This window comes from Nicotiana tomentosiformis, chromosome 2, assembly GCF_000390325.3.
Source record: "Nicotiana tomentosiformis chromosome 2, ASM39032v3, whole genome shotgun sequence".
Classification (NCBI taxonomy): Eukaryota; Viridiplantae; Streptophyta; class Magnoliopsida; order Solanales; family Solanaceae; genus Nicotiana; species Nicotiana tomentosiformis.
The window spans coordinates 75,059,956-75,074,038 of record NC_090813.1 but is presented as its reverse complement, the minus strand read 5'-3'; the positions used below and the strand labels follow the sequence as shown (position 1 = coordinate 75,074,038).

The following is a 14,083-nucleotide window of genomic DNA, read 5'->3' as shown; positions in this document are numbered from 1 at the left end:
TCCTGGCTATCGATCATGGCTTCGATCCTTATGGCCTTCGATCATTGGCCTTGGTCATAACCCTCGATCCTGGGCCTTTGATCAGTGGCCTTCGATCATGGATCTCGAGCCTGCCTTCGATCCTCGGCTCGATTTCTGGGGGCTCGATTGCACAGCAGAAGAGAATTTGCAGCAGCTGTTTAAGTCCCATTTTTGATCCGTTAACCATTCGAAACTCACCCGAGGCCCTCGGGACCTCAACCTAATACACCAACAAGTCCTAAAACATCATACGAACTTATTTGAAACCTCAAATCATATCAAATAATGCTAAATTCACGAATCACATATACATTCAAGCCTAATGAACTTTGAAACTTTTAATTTCTACAAACAACACCGGAACCTATCAAATCAAGTCCGATTGACCTCAAATTTTGCACGCAAGTCATAAATGACATAATGGAGCTATAAAAATTTTCAGAATCGGATTTCGACCCCGATATCAAAAAGTCAACCCCTCGGTCAAACTTTCCAAAAATTTAACTTTCGGCATTTCAAGCCTAATTCCATTACGGACTTCCAAATAAAATTCCGATCACGCTCCTAAGTCCAAAATCACCATACGGAGCTGTTGGAATCATCACAATTCTATTCCGGGGTCATTTGTACATAATTCGATATCCGGTCACTATTTGAACTTAAACTTCAAATTTTTCGTCAAAATTCTATATCTCGGGCTAGGGACTTCAAAATTTGATTCCGGGTATACGCCCAAGTCCCAATTCACGATACGGACCTACCGGAACTGTCAAAACACTGATCCGAGTCCGTTTGCTCAAAATATTGACCAAAGTCAACTCAGTTGTGTTTTAAGCATCTAATTCACATTTTAATCCATTTTTCACCTGAAAACTTTTCGAATTTTTTTTACGGACTGCACACGCAAGTCGAGTAATGATAAATAGTGCTTAGATCACATAATTAATCATTAAATTTAAAGATGACATTTTTGGGTCATCACACTTAGACAAGCTCATTTAACCATAGCAGTATAGCATGTTTATTTTCTATATTATTTTAGTTCTTCAAATCCAATTTTACTCTACTTTAGTTTTTGACTCCTGAAACAAATTTTCATTCTTAAAAGTGGCAAAGTTGCATAAAGTATTTTCTAATAAGTTGTAAAATATCAAATAAGTTTCTAATACAAAATGGTATATTATCTCTAATTTCAATTTAAAATCTAATTTAAGAAGTACTTCAAATTTAAAAGTTCACTTTATTCTAAAAAAACAATATAACTTTCAAATATATTTCCATTTTTAACTTTAAATACGTTTTGTTTCAAATTTCAGTTACATATTGTCTCATTCGGTGACACAGTTCATAGACGGATTAAAAAGGTAAAAGGATTGCTGCTCCATTCGGTCCATAATAAATAACTTTTTAATATTTAACACGCCCCTTAAAAAAATATTAACTATTAGAAAAAAAAATATTTTAATTAAATTACCCTTAATTAAAATTAGTATATTATAATAAGTGCAAAGTTTTAAAAACTAAAATTAATTCCTTATTTATTGATTATATAAAAGTTCAAATTTAAAAAACAAAAAAAAAAGAGACAGTAGGGAGTAGCATTTTAAAGGTTCGCCGAGTTCACATTGAAGTCAGTGCTAGTGGTCCATTATCTTTACTTAAAATTCCAAATTTGCCCTTCATATATTTACTTTTCAATCCTCATCGGGTGTCAGCAGCTTAAGTCCACGTGTCCTCTAATAACAACAACTCCCCCATTTTCTCTTTCTTCCGCTGCACAGTAAGTAGTTTAGTTAAAGAAGAGAGAATAGAAGAGCCCAGGATTCTGTATCAGAGTTGTCACAATTTGGGAAAAATCAATATCCGAAGAATCTCTTTCAACTTAGAGAATTAAGAAAAAGGGATTGTAGAGAAGTGGATTAGTAGTGATGATAAAGGCTGTTTGGTTGTGAGTATTATAATAATTCTATTTATTCATTTTTGGGTGGGATTAATGAATAGGGGAGGAATAGGAATAGGAATAGGAGGGCCAATGCGAAGGTCGTTTAAGGATTCTCTCAAAGTTCTTGAAGCTGATATTCAGCATGCTAATACTCTGTAAGTCCTACTTCCTTTTTAAAAAAAACCATATTTTTTTCATTCTTCTTTTCTTGCTCTGCTCATCCATTTTTGTTGTTGTTTTCTAGAATTTACTGCCATATCCGTAAAACCCTTTTGTTCTTTTTTTCCCTTTTCTCTTTCTTCTTCCCCTTCTTCTTCTTCTTCTTCTTCTTCTTCTTCTCACTCTTTGTAATGTCTGTTGGAAACATCCGCTCTATCTTCGTTAGGCAGGGTTGAGGGCCTGCGTACGCACTAACCTCCCCCACACCCCATTTGCGGGAATATACTGGGTTTGTTGTTGTTGTATAGGATTTTTATGGTTCCACCCCATTTTCAAGCCTACTTTTATTTTTCCCTTTTCTTTTGATATTTCGGTTCTCAAGTGTTTTTTTTTTTTTTTTTTTTGCTGTCATATTTTGTTCAGAATGATTTTTTCTGATATGGGTTTTTGTTTCTTGTTAAAAATTTTTGAAGCTTCATTGCTTTTTTATTTTTATTTCTGACATTATTTGATTTTTCCCCCTTTTGTTTTTGCTTCCTATATGTTCTTTAGTTCTGTGGTTAGATTTGCTAAGATGTTGTGGCAGTGATGACACGTGTTTGCCCTTTTGCTTTTCCTTTTTTTTATTTTATTTTAAAACTGTGTTTAGAAGTGTAGCGCATTTGATTAAGGTATGGTTGTTATCAATGTTGGTTTGGAGTTCACTTCTTTGATTGCTTCAAACAGAGATAAAGGTATCATTTTTAATGCTAATCTGATGCTTAGCTTGTAAAAGCCTCTAAACTCTATTATATTATTATGATTATGTAGCCTTTGTTTATGATTCCAAGGCCTACCTTCATCTTAACTTTATCCATTATGGTACCTGCTGCAAGGGAATTCTGCTGGTTTTTTTGGGTTGGGGGGTGGTGGTGTTATGGGGATTGGAGTTGCAGATTTGTGTAGTCAAATTACGTTGATAGTGTAAAGAGTCTAATAAGTTAAATCCATTTGTGTGAAGTTGTTTCTGTCGTTGAAAATTAAATTGTTGCAATGTGGTTACATAGCTAAACAATGGCAGAAGGAAGTAAATTGTTGCATTCTGCATTTTCCTCATTTCAATTTTTCCATTTTCTTTTTCTCCCATCCCTTCCTTTATTTAGTGGGTTTTGTAAATCGGTTACGTTGGTAGACTTTCCTTTGTTTTGTCTGGTGAACATGTTTGTCTGGAAATGGTAATTCAGTGTTTGTTTGGTCCTTCTTGGTTTTGTCATTTAGAATCTGATTGTTGGAATTTGGGGTGCAGTGCATCCGACTTTTCCAGAGAGTACGATGGAGCTTGCCTACAGATGCGAATGTCCTACAGTCCAGCTGCGCACCTTTTCCTTTTCTTAGTGCAATGGACTGATTGCCACCTTGCTGGTGCCCTTGGATTGTTGCGAATTCTAATTTACAAGGTCTGCGTTTCCTGTTCATGCATTGCTAAACCCCTCTATTTCAAGCTGTTTTTCGTGTGCAATAACCGTGACATTGGATCACTCTCTTGTTCCTTGCTTTAGGTTTATGTTGATGGCACCACAACCATGTCAACTCATGAAAGGAAAGCAAGCATTAGGGAGTTCTATGGTGAGTTTCTACATTTTCCTTCATTTGATACAAACACGTATACTCTTAAGATAAATTAGCTGTGCTGGATAATGGTTGCGAATAATCATTAATCTTGTGCAGCTGTTATTTATCCCTCCTTACTTCAACTTGAAAGAGGTGTTACGGATTCAGAAGACAAAAAGCAAAAAGCAGTTTGCTCAGAGAGATACAGGAGAAGAGATGATGAGGATTACAGACAGTCTTCTGACTCGGACATTGAAAGGGAAGATGAATGTGGAATCTGCATGGAAATGAACAGCAAAATTGTCCTACCCAAATGCAATCACGCCCTGTGCTTGAAATGCTATCATGAATGGTATGTTACATGTGCAGTTTGTGTGAGTTAGAAGCTTCCTGTTAAGTTTAAATAATAGATTTTATAGTCAGTTCTCGAGTATGGAGGCATTTTGTGCTACTTCTAAGAACATTAACTCTCCCATACTAAGCCACCCCCACAGTTAAATTCAAGAAAATTCCTTCTGGAAAAGGAAGACATTGTCACTGCTGGAGAAACTAGATGACCATAAGAAATTTAAGTATCTCTGAAGAGAAACACTATATCAGTACTCATTTTATACCCCTTCTATGTATATATATATAAATGCTTATGTAACAGCCACCAAGTGCTTTTTGGTGTGAAAGTCCTGTGGGTGGTCCCGTTTTTTGGTAGTCTGGGGCTATCTTTCTCCATTTATCAAGCCAAGCTAGATCAAATACGGCTAAGGCAGGTACAAGTTAATAGCTAGGTCTAGGTTGTTAAAGGGTTAGGTCAGCATTTATTTTTTGTTTGCATGGTAGCCACAGGATTTTAGGATATGCAAGTCTTCTTTTTTAAGCTGATTCTTTTGTACCTTAGTTTTTGAAATACATTATAGAGATGGCATGCTTGGGCAATTTTGTACATCTGTATCTCCCCATCCTTTTGTATGTGTGGCATTTGGTAATTTGACATAATAAAATGTTTTGTAATATCATTCATTAACAATGAACTTATTATAAAACTAAAAAAATCCACTAACCATGAAATCACTGTGGTAATTATAACTAATGATAGATGCTTGCATGGTGGAAGTTTTCCCTCTGTGCGTAACGGCATAGTTTGGTATTGAACATGGTAAGAAGTGATATAGCTTTAAGCTTAGGCTGGTCTGCTTTGTGTGAACATTGCTCTTTATTATTTCCATTTCATTATGACGTTGTGCCTGTTTCTGAAGAGAAGTGCTCTATCCTTAATTTCTACTGTTATCCAGTTTATTGAGTGAGAGTATTGTCAGTTTTGAGATATGCATCAAACTAGAGGTCATCATCTTAACTATCTGTTTATGAGAAACATCTTGATTCCTTGGTGTGTTTCAATGTTGCAGTCAGAGTGTTTATGATTTTTCTTGCTGACCGTAACTATGCATTATCTGAGAAGCTGGATCACTGCAGTACTGTGTTTTAGTGTCTTATTTTGAATATACTGCTCCGAGTTATTTTACGACCCTGCACCCAGGGAGAAGGTTACCTAATAAATAGGACCAAATGGAAATATTGATGGATTAAAATGAAAAGAGGCAGACCTTCTAAACTGAGGTTCTAACTGAATATAATTTCAGTGACCTTTGCTAAGGAATAGACCTATTTTTTTTGCCTTTGTTTTTGGATCTAAGTTCGCGTTCTTGCTGGTGACAAATTCTTTACAATGTCGAAATCCTGCAGTGACCTAGATATGCTGCTATTCCGCAGACTCCAAGGGGCTAATTTGCAAGAGCGCACACACACGTTGCTCCTGGAACTAGTTTCCTAGTCCTTGTAAATATGCTTCTTCCCACTTAATGAATGTTTAGAATTGTCAATGATAATTTGTAAAGATATCTCTCGAGTCTTAGGTTGCTGCCGTTTCATGGGGAACTGTTTCTTAGGAAAAGTGAGATAACAGGTTTCCCTGGTCCTATGAAGTATTAGAGGCATAAAGTTTCTGCTGGATATAAGTTGCTCCACCATTCACTTACCTCGGAGTGGAGTAAATAAGGTCCTGCTGCTATATCATATTTTCTCTCTGCATTTCTGAAACCATGTCCTTCCATTTTCTCTTCCCCCCCTCCCCAAACCCCTCCAACCCCTATTTCTCTTTATTTGTCAAGAGTGGAGGAAAGTTTTCCCATTCCTTCATTCTCAACCTGGATGATCTATTCTTCAGTGCTCACCTCTTAGGCTAAGTAGTATTGCCTTCCCAATGGGATTTTCCATCCGATATTTTCCTTTTAAGTGGAGTTCGCATTTCAATCAGCTGGGTGCCTTTGGATATTCTTATTAATCTAGGAAAACCATTATCTCCTATGTTCTATTTTCTATTTGACACTTTCCTTTTTAGTTTTTTGAACACTTTTCTATATTTAGAAACAATCCAATTTTAAACTTCCTATTATATCCTCACTGACATGATTTTACAGGCTCAGAAATGTCATGGAATGTTTAATTTCACAAGTTTCAAGTCTTTTTCTCTTTTTAAATTTCGTGTCCAATCAAATACCTTAACATGTAATGAAACGGGAGGAGTACTATATACTGGCTGCTTCAACTAGGAAATTGTACTTTTATTACTCTACAAAAAATGTACATTCAGCATTATATCTCTCTTCTATAGTGCTAATATTGCTTGTCCAATTACTTACATATGAGGTATAATAAGAATGATCTAATACAACACATTGCAGGCGTTCAAGGTCACAATCATGCCCCTTCTGCCGTGATAGCCTTAAAAGGGTAAACTCCGGGGACCTGTGGGTATACATGGACAACAAAGACGTCGCGGACATGACGACGATAACAAGGGAGAACCTTAGAAGGCTATTCATGTATATAGAGAAGTTACCCTTGATCGTGCCGGATAATGTTTTTGACCACTATGATACTCACATAAGGTAGAGGAGCAGTGCCCTACTGATATGGTCTGTGGGATTGAATCATACTAAGGATTAAGAAATCGGTTGCACTAGATTTAGAAATGCAGGTGGACTACTTTCCACCTGAATTAGTAGAACCCGACCGCATCAGTGTGGTGCAGGGGTTGAAGCTAAGTTAGATTAGCTTGAAAAAGGAGCTTTTTAATTGCATCTCCTAATTTGTACATGCCTGTACAGTTCCGGTTTACTTGTTGGAAGCGCAGTACCCCCCTTTCGTTGTTTGTGTTCTCATCTTCAATTATGCGAGGAACACCATCATTTGTTGCTTTGTTAACTGCAGAGTTTTATGGTTGTAACCTAATTTGCCTTCAAAATATATAATATATGATATATTTAACTGCCAATTTATAATTTCCTTTTCTTGCAAGCATTTTGAAGGATATAGCTGATACGTTTTGCCCAAGGACAAGAGATGGTTCAGAAAATGTGAAAATATTTTGATATTTCAACATATACTGTAGAAAAAACTTGCAAAGGTATCTTTTGTTTTTTTCGTCCCCATTACAGAACCAAACTTCACACAGAATTTCTTAGGTACAAAGAATTTATTGACCATTTGTCTAACTATGAAGGTCGAATTATATATTTTGTCAACAAAACATATCGATTACAGTCTTACAAGTGGGGTATGAGGAGGGTAATATGTATCATTACCTTACCCTGTGAAGGTGGAGAGGTCGTTTTTGGAGATCATTGGCTCAAGGACAAAATGAAAATGAGCAGTATCAACACGTACTCAAGCAGTAACAACAGTGATATAGTACAATAATTGAAGCGAAAGAAATAGACAAAATGAAAATGAGCAGTATTACCAAGCACTCAATCAGTAACAACAGTGATATAGTACAATAATTGAAGTGAAAGAAATAGCAGGTGGACTATAATTCCACAAACAAAAATGCAAGGCTAATACCTTCATGGCAAAGGAATACATCAAAAGAATTTCACTTTTGATGTTTAAATGCCAATTTAATAAACACATCAGTAATGTTTATTTTATACTAGCATTTATCTCTAATTAATATTCTTTAATTTTATCTATTACTATGATAAATTGACACAGTTAAAGTGTAAATATTGACACAGAGATTAATTTTTCCCTCTAAAGTTGAAGTCCTAGTGAAAGACAGGTCACGTGCATGAAAAATAGAATATGAGCTCGTGTAATAAAAGAAGAATCGCAAAATTCAGAAGACAACTATTTAGCATATACTTTAAAAACTAGTATTAGCACCCGTGCGGATGCGCGGACATTAATCATGTCAAATATTTAATTTATTTGGATTATATGTAAATAATCTTATAATTTAAACTTTCTCGGTAATATAGATAATCATTGAATATTAATAAAAACACTACATGAAAAAGTTTAATCATTTTTTCTATTTTTTATTTTTGATACCATTCTCGCCGGTGTCATTGGATCCTAAAAATAGTCGGAAAGTAAAATAATAACTCATATTTATGGCAAAATAATCAAATGTTGAGACTATGAATGACTATTTGGATACGACTTGACTCTTTTACTATTACTGGAACTCTTATTTGATGTGTTGGTATCTCTTAAAAAATATTTCTTTTTTAAAATTTAAGTTTTTAAAATTTTATTTTTCAATAATAATTTTTTTTAATAATAATGTAAGTAAAAATATTATCCTCAATTCAAAACTCATTTTAGATGGCTATCTAAAAATTTAAAAAATTCTTTAGCCAGTGAAATGTTTTTTCCCAGTATGACTCCATTTTGATATTTGACATTAACTATGTTAAATATCTGAGTTATTTGAATTATATGTAAATAACCTTAAAATTTAAACCTTCTAAATAATTATAGATAATCGTTAGATATTAATTAAGAAATACTACATAAAAAAACTAACATTTTCTCAAATCTCGTAGCGATAATTTTATTTTAGCACTATTCTCATTGGTGTCATTGGAACCTAAAAATAGCCACAAAGCGAAATAATAACTCATATTTATGGCAAAGCACAAAGGTTGACACAATATAAACGATTCTTTGATTACAACGTGACTCTTATACTACGACTTGAGCTCTTATTTGGTATGGTATTATCTTTCAAAAAATATTTCTATTTTAATATTTTAATTTTTAAAACTTTATATATATTTTAATAATGATTATCTTTATAATGATGCAAGTGAAGATATTATTATCCTTAATTTAAAATTCACTTCAATCGGCTATCTAAAAATTTAAATGATTCTTTGGCCGGAAAAACTTTATTTCAGTATGACTCCATTTTAAGTTTATCGATATCTCTAGCCACATATTTTGAATTTTTAATATCGTATATATACAAAAACATTATTCTTTGAATCATTAAATGTTAAATTAGTTGATTGTTACTATATAACATTGCATATATTGTCTTAAAATTGTCAAGTAGTTTATTTTTCGACACCATACTTGGCTTAACCTTAATCCAAATGTGATGACCCAAACTGTCATCTTTAAATTTAATAAGTAATTCTGTGTTCTAAGACCTCGAAAAGTACTAATTATCATTTCTTGACTTGCGTGCGCAGTCCGTACAATTTTTCAAAAAGTTTTCATGTGAAAAATGAATTAAAAATGTGAAATGGAGTTTTAAAACTCAACTGAGTTGACTTTGGTCAATATTTTGAGCAAACGGACTCGGATCAGTGTTTTGACAATTCCAGTAGGTCTGTATAATGATTTGGGACTTGGGTGTAGGCCCGAAATCGAATTCCGAGGTCCCTAGCCCGAGATATGGAATTTTGATAAAAAATTAAAAGCTTGAAAGCTTAATAATTTTTTAAGAAATTACTGATGTTGGATTTATTGACACCGGGTCCGTATTTTGATTTTGGAGACCGATATAGGTCCACTATAATATTTATGACTTGTCTGCCGACTTTGGTGAGAATCAGAGTTGATTTGACGTGATTCAGACGTCCGGTTGTGAAAATATAAGTTTTAAAGTTTTCTTAAAAATTTCTTTTGATTTGGTGTCCGATTCGTAGTTCTAGGTGTTATTTTGGCGATTTGATCGCGCGAGCAAGTTCGTATGATGTTTTAGGACTTGTGTGCATGTTTGGTTCGGAGCCCTGAGGGCTCGAGTGAGTTTCAGATAGGCTACGAGATGATTTTGAACTTAAAAAATCTGGTTTTTGAGCTTCTGCTGTCATCTGGTGCATTGTGCTTCGCGATCACGAAGCCATTCCTGCGATCGCGAAGAGGAAATTGTAAGTAGTGAGTTTTACCCTTCGCGTTCGCGAAGATAGGCACGCGATCGCGGAAGGTAAACTCCCAGTGCACTGCGAACGCAAGGGACAAGCTGTGATCGCGAAGCTAGGCACGTCAATTGTGCTACGCAATCGCACAAGTAAGTACGCGATCGCGTAAGGCTGAGAAAAGGTACTTCGTGATCGCATAACCATTTACGCGATCGCGTAGAGTTAAAAGTCTGGACAACCAAAATGTGTTTCGCGATCGCGAAGAGTAAAATGAACCTGGGCAAAGTTGTTCTACGCGATCGCGAACGAATTTCCGCGATCGCGATGAATAAAAATCTGAGAAACAGAACTTAAGTTCTGGAAATGGGGTTTCGACCCATTTTCAACCATTTCCAATTTTTGAGCTCGGGTAAGGCGATTCTTGGGCGATTTTCACAGAAAAACATTGGGGTAAGTGTTCCTTATCCTATATTGATTATATTTCATGATTTCATACTCGTTTATATCATGAATCCGTAAATTTATGGAAGAAAAATCAGATTTTTATAAAATCTTACAAAAATAAAAATTTAAGATTTGAAGGTTCATTTGATATCGGAATTGGATAATTTTTGTATGATTGAACTCGTAGCGGAACGGGTATTTGGATTTTGCAAGTTTTTTTGGGATTTGAGACGTGGGTCCCATTGTCGAATATTTAAATGAATTTCGGATTTTTATCCGAAAAATTAATAAATTCATATGGAATTAATTCCTATGATTCGTATTGAGTATATAGAATTGTTTGTGAATAGATTTGAAGCTCTCCTATTCTTTGTCAAATATTAATCCTTGAATTCTTGCATTAATTGTTACATGCTATTTGAATTATGTGTCTTAATTGTTATTTGATATTTAGCATATTAAATATTAAACTGCCTATTTTCTCTCTGATTTTCATAATAACTTGCTATTTATCATTGTTTGTTTCATAATTAAATCATAATTATTGTATGTTTGTTGTCTTATAATTTTATAATAATTGTTGCATTTATTGGAGAAATTTCTTCTGTAAGAATTGGTAAATGAATATATTGGAGGAGCGGATTGCACGCCGCAACAACATTGAATTGGTAAATGTATATATATATTGGAGGAGCGGGTTGCACCCCGCAACAAAATTGATCGAAATGAATATATTGGAGGATCTGGTTGCACGCCGCAACAAACTTATTAAAAAATCCATATTGGAGGACCGGGTTGCATGCCGCAACAGACTTATTAAAAAAGTCCATATTGGAGGATCGGGTTACACGCCACAACAGACTTATTAAAAAGTCCATATTGGAGGATCGGGTTGCACGCCACAATAGACTTATTAAAAAAGTCCATATTGGAGGATCGAGTTGCACGCCACAACAGACTTATTAAAAAAGTCCATATTAGAGGATCGGATTGCACGCCGCAACTGACTTATTAAAAAGTTCATATTAGAGTATCGGGTTGTACTCCGCAACAGACTTATTAAAAAAGTCCATATTGTAGGATCGGGTTGCACGCCGCAACAGACTTATTAAAATAGTCCATATTGGAGGATCGGGTTGCACGCCGCACGCAACAGACTTATTAAAAATTCCATATTGGAGGATCGGGTTGCACGCCGCAACAGACTTATTAAAAAAGTCCATATTGGAGGATCGGGTTGCACACCGCAACAGATTTATTAAAAAGTATATTGGAGGATCGTGTTGCACGCCGCAACAGACTTATTAAAAAAGTCCATATTGGAGGATCGAGTTGCACGCCGTAACAGACTTATTAAAAGTCCATATTGGAGGATCGGGTTGCACGCCGCAACAGACTTATTAAAAGTCAATATTTGGGGGATCGGATTGCACGCCACAACAGACTTATTAAAAGTCAATATTTGGGGAATCGGATTGCATGCCGCAATAGACTTATTTAAAAGTCAATATTGGGGAATCAGATTGCACGCCGCTACAGACTTATTTAAAAGTCTATATATACTTGATTGAAATAAATATATGACAGACTTGATTAAAAGGAATATATTGGGAGAGCGGGTTGCACGCTGCAAAAGAATTGAATGTGAATATATTGTGAGAGCGGGTTGCACGCTGCAACAGAATTGATGGAAATGATAATTGGTTATGACTGCTGAATTAGCTTCAATTATTATAAATGAGTTACCTGATTTATTTCTATTATTTGGTGTTGTTACTAATATTGCGTACAGGTTAATGTAAGTGAACCGCCTTAGCCTCGTCACTACTTCGTCAAGGTTAGGCTCAGCACTTACCGGTACATGTGGTCGGTTGTACTGATACTACACTCTGCACTTCTTGTGCAGATTTTGGAGTTGGTCCCAATGGCGTACCATAAACTTGCTCGGATTTTAGCTACTCAGAGGAGACTTGAGGTATAATTGCATGGCGTTCGCAGTTCTGAAGTCCCCGTCTACTTTACTTTAGTTGTGTGTTTGTTTTCAGACAACTTTATTTTATTCAAACCTTTATTTGTATTATTCTAGAAGCTCGTGCACTTGTGACATCAATTCTGAGATGGTATTTAGACAGCGTTGTTTTTAAGGATTATTCACTACATTTCAGACTTTACTTCCGCATTTGTTTCTTTATTATTAATAAATTTAAAAATTGTTTTAAAAATGAATAATATTATTCTAACGTTGGCTTGCCTAGCAAGTGAAATGTTAGGCACCATCACGGTCCGAAAGTGAGAATTTTGGGTCGTGATAGTTGGTATCAGAGTACTAGGTTACATAGGTCTCACGAGTCATGAGCAAGCTTAGTAGAGTCTGAAGGATATGTACTGAGACGTCTGTACTTATCTTCCAGAGGCTACAGAGTTTAGGAATAATTCTACTTCTTTAATTCCTTATCGTGCGTCATTGATTTATCTTGAAACATATATCTCATATTCCTTTGTATCCACTCGTATATGACATTACGCACTAGGTATCAGTTGTGCGTCGACGGTTCGTGATGCCGCAGATGGACTACGAGATAGCCAAAAATGATCAACATTGCCTCAACGTGTGGTACCAACTAAAGATGCGGACGTATTGAGAGATCAACCAGTGAATCATGTGAGGGGTGAAACGGACCTTGGCATCTGGTTGATTTATACGAGCTGTGAAGGTTAATACTGTGGATCATCGGACATGGTTACCTATGACATCGCGCTGAGTGGGGGAGTCTACTATCAATGGATGGATTGCGGGATCATGTGTTATATCAGTTTTGGCCTGAAATGTATATATGTGGTACTGAAAGGTTCTCCAAAATTTATAGATGTTTAAGACCTGAGATTTTGTAGAGGACAAGGTTAGGACTTGCGGTATGTCCGCCTACTTAATAATACTATACTTTAGTACCAAAGGAGTTAGAGAAATAACTTTAATTTTCAGAAATTCTACTCAGCGTGGACGTTATAGTTGCGGATTTTGGGGTGCTTCGGAGGAAGTACAGTGGTTGACGAGATTTTGGACCAAGATTTGTCTGTATGGAGCTCTACTTTTGTGATTGTTGTGTATAAATAAGGGTGTTAAGAAATGGGTCAGCTCAACAGTGTTGAGCCAGCATAACAAAAGAATAAATTGGCCTTGAGAGAGATAATTCTCCACAAGTGTCTTTGGCAAGCCTATGAAGAGGGCAGACCAGCCAATGCAACACCGCCCACTTGGCTCAGTTCTCAGAAATGCTTTTGAAAGAGTTTGTTCCCGGACTCTCTGTAATGCTTGACGCATAGGTTTTGAATGGCTGCGTCAGGATACCATGACGGTGTCATAATATGCCATCAAGTTCAATTAGGTAGCCCGTCATATTCCTACTTTGCTTCCTACAGCCAGAAAGCGAGTCCACAGACTCATTAAAGGACTCAATTATAATCATAAAATTTTATACGACTAGGGAGCTACAGGCTGATACTTCATTTTCGCTAGTGGTAGAAATTGCCAAGATATTAGAACGTGTTCGGGATGAGGAACAAGGAAACTAAGGAGACCAAGACGTCTCGAGGTTCTGGGGGATTCGGTGGATTCTACTCTGCAAGTATAAATCATTATGGTGGGGGGCTCGGGCAGTCGGCCAGCCCATTCCGCACATCGGATTACTCGGGGTGCTCCATTAAGTTCTTTTAATGCACC

At 35.8% G+C, this 14,083-nt stretch overlaps 1 protein-coding gene across 1 annotated transcript; it reads left to right on the top strand.

Moving 5' to 3' along the window:
* The first annotated feature begins 1,791 nt into the window (after positions 1-1,791).
* LOC104106083 (E3 ubiquitin-protein ligase AIRP2-like) lies at positions 1,792-7,040 on the top strand. Its single transcript, XM_009614565.4, has 5 exons — positions 1,792-2,118; positions 3,408-3,558; positions 3,661-3,727; positions 3,830-4,064; positions 6,448-7,040. The coding sequence occupies exons 1-5, from the start codon at positions 2,015-2,017 to the stop codon at positions 6,656-6,658; spliced, it is 768 nt and encodes a 255-aa protein (XP_009612860.1). The 5' UTR covers positions 1,792-2,014; the 3' UTR covers positions 6,659-7,040.
* Positions 7,041-14,083: the final 7,043 nt, after the last annotated feature.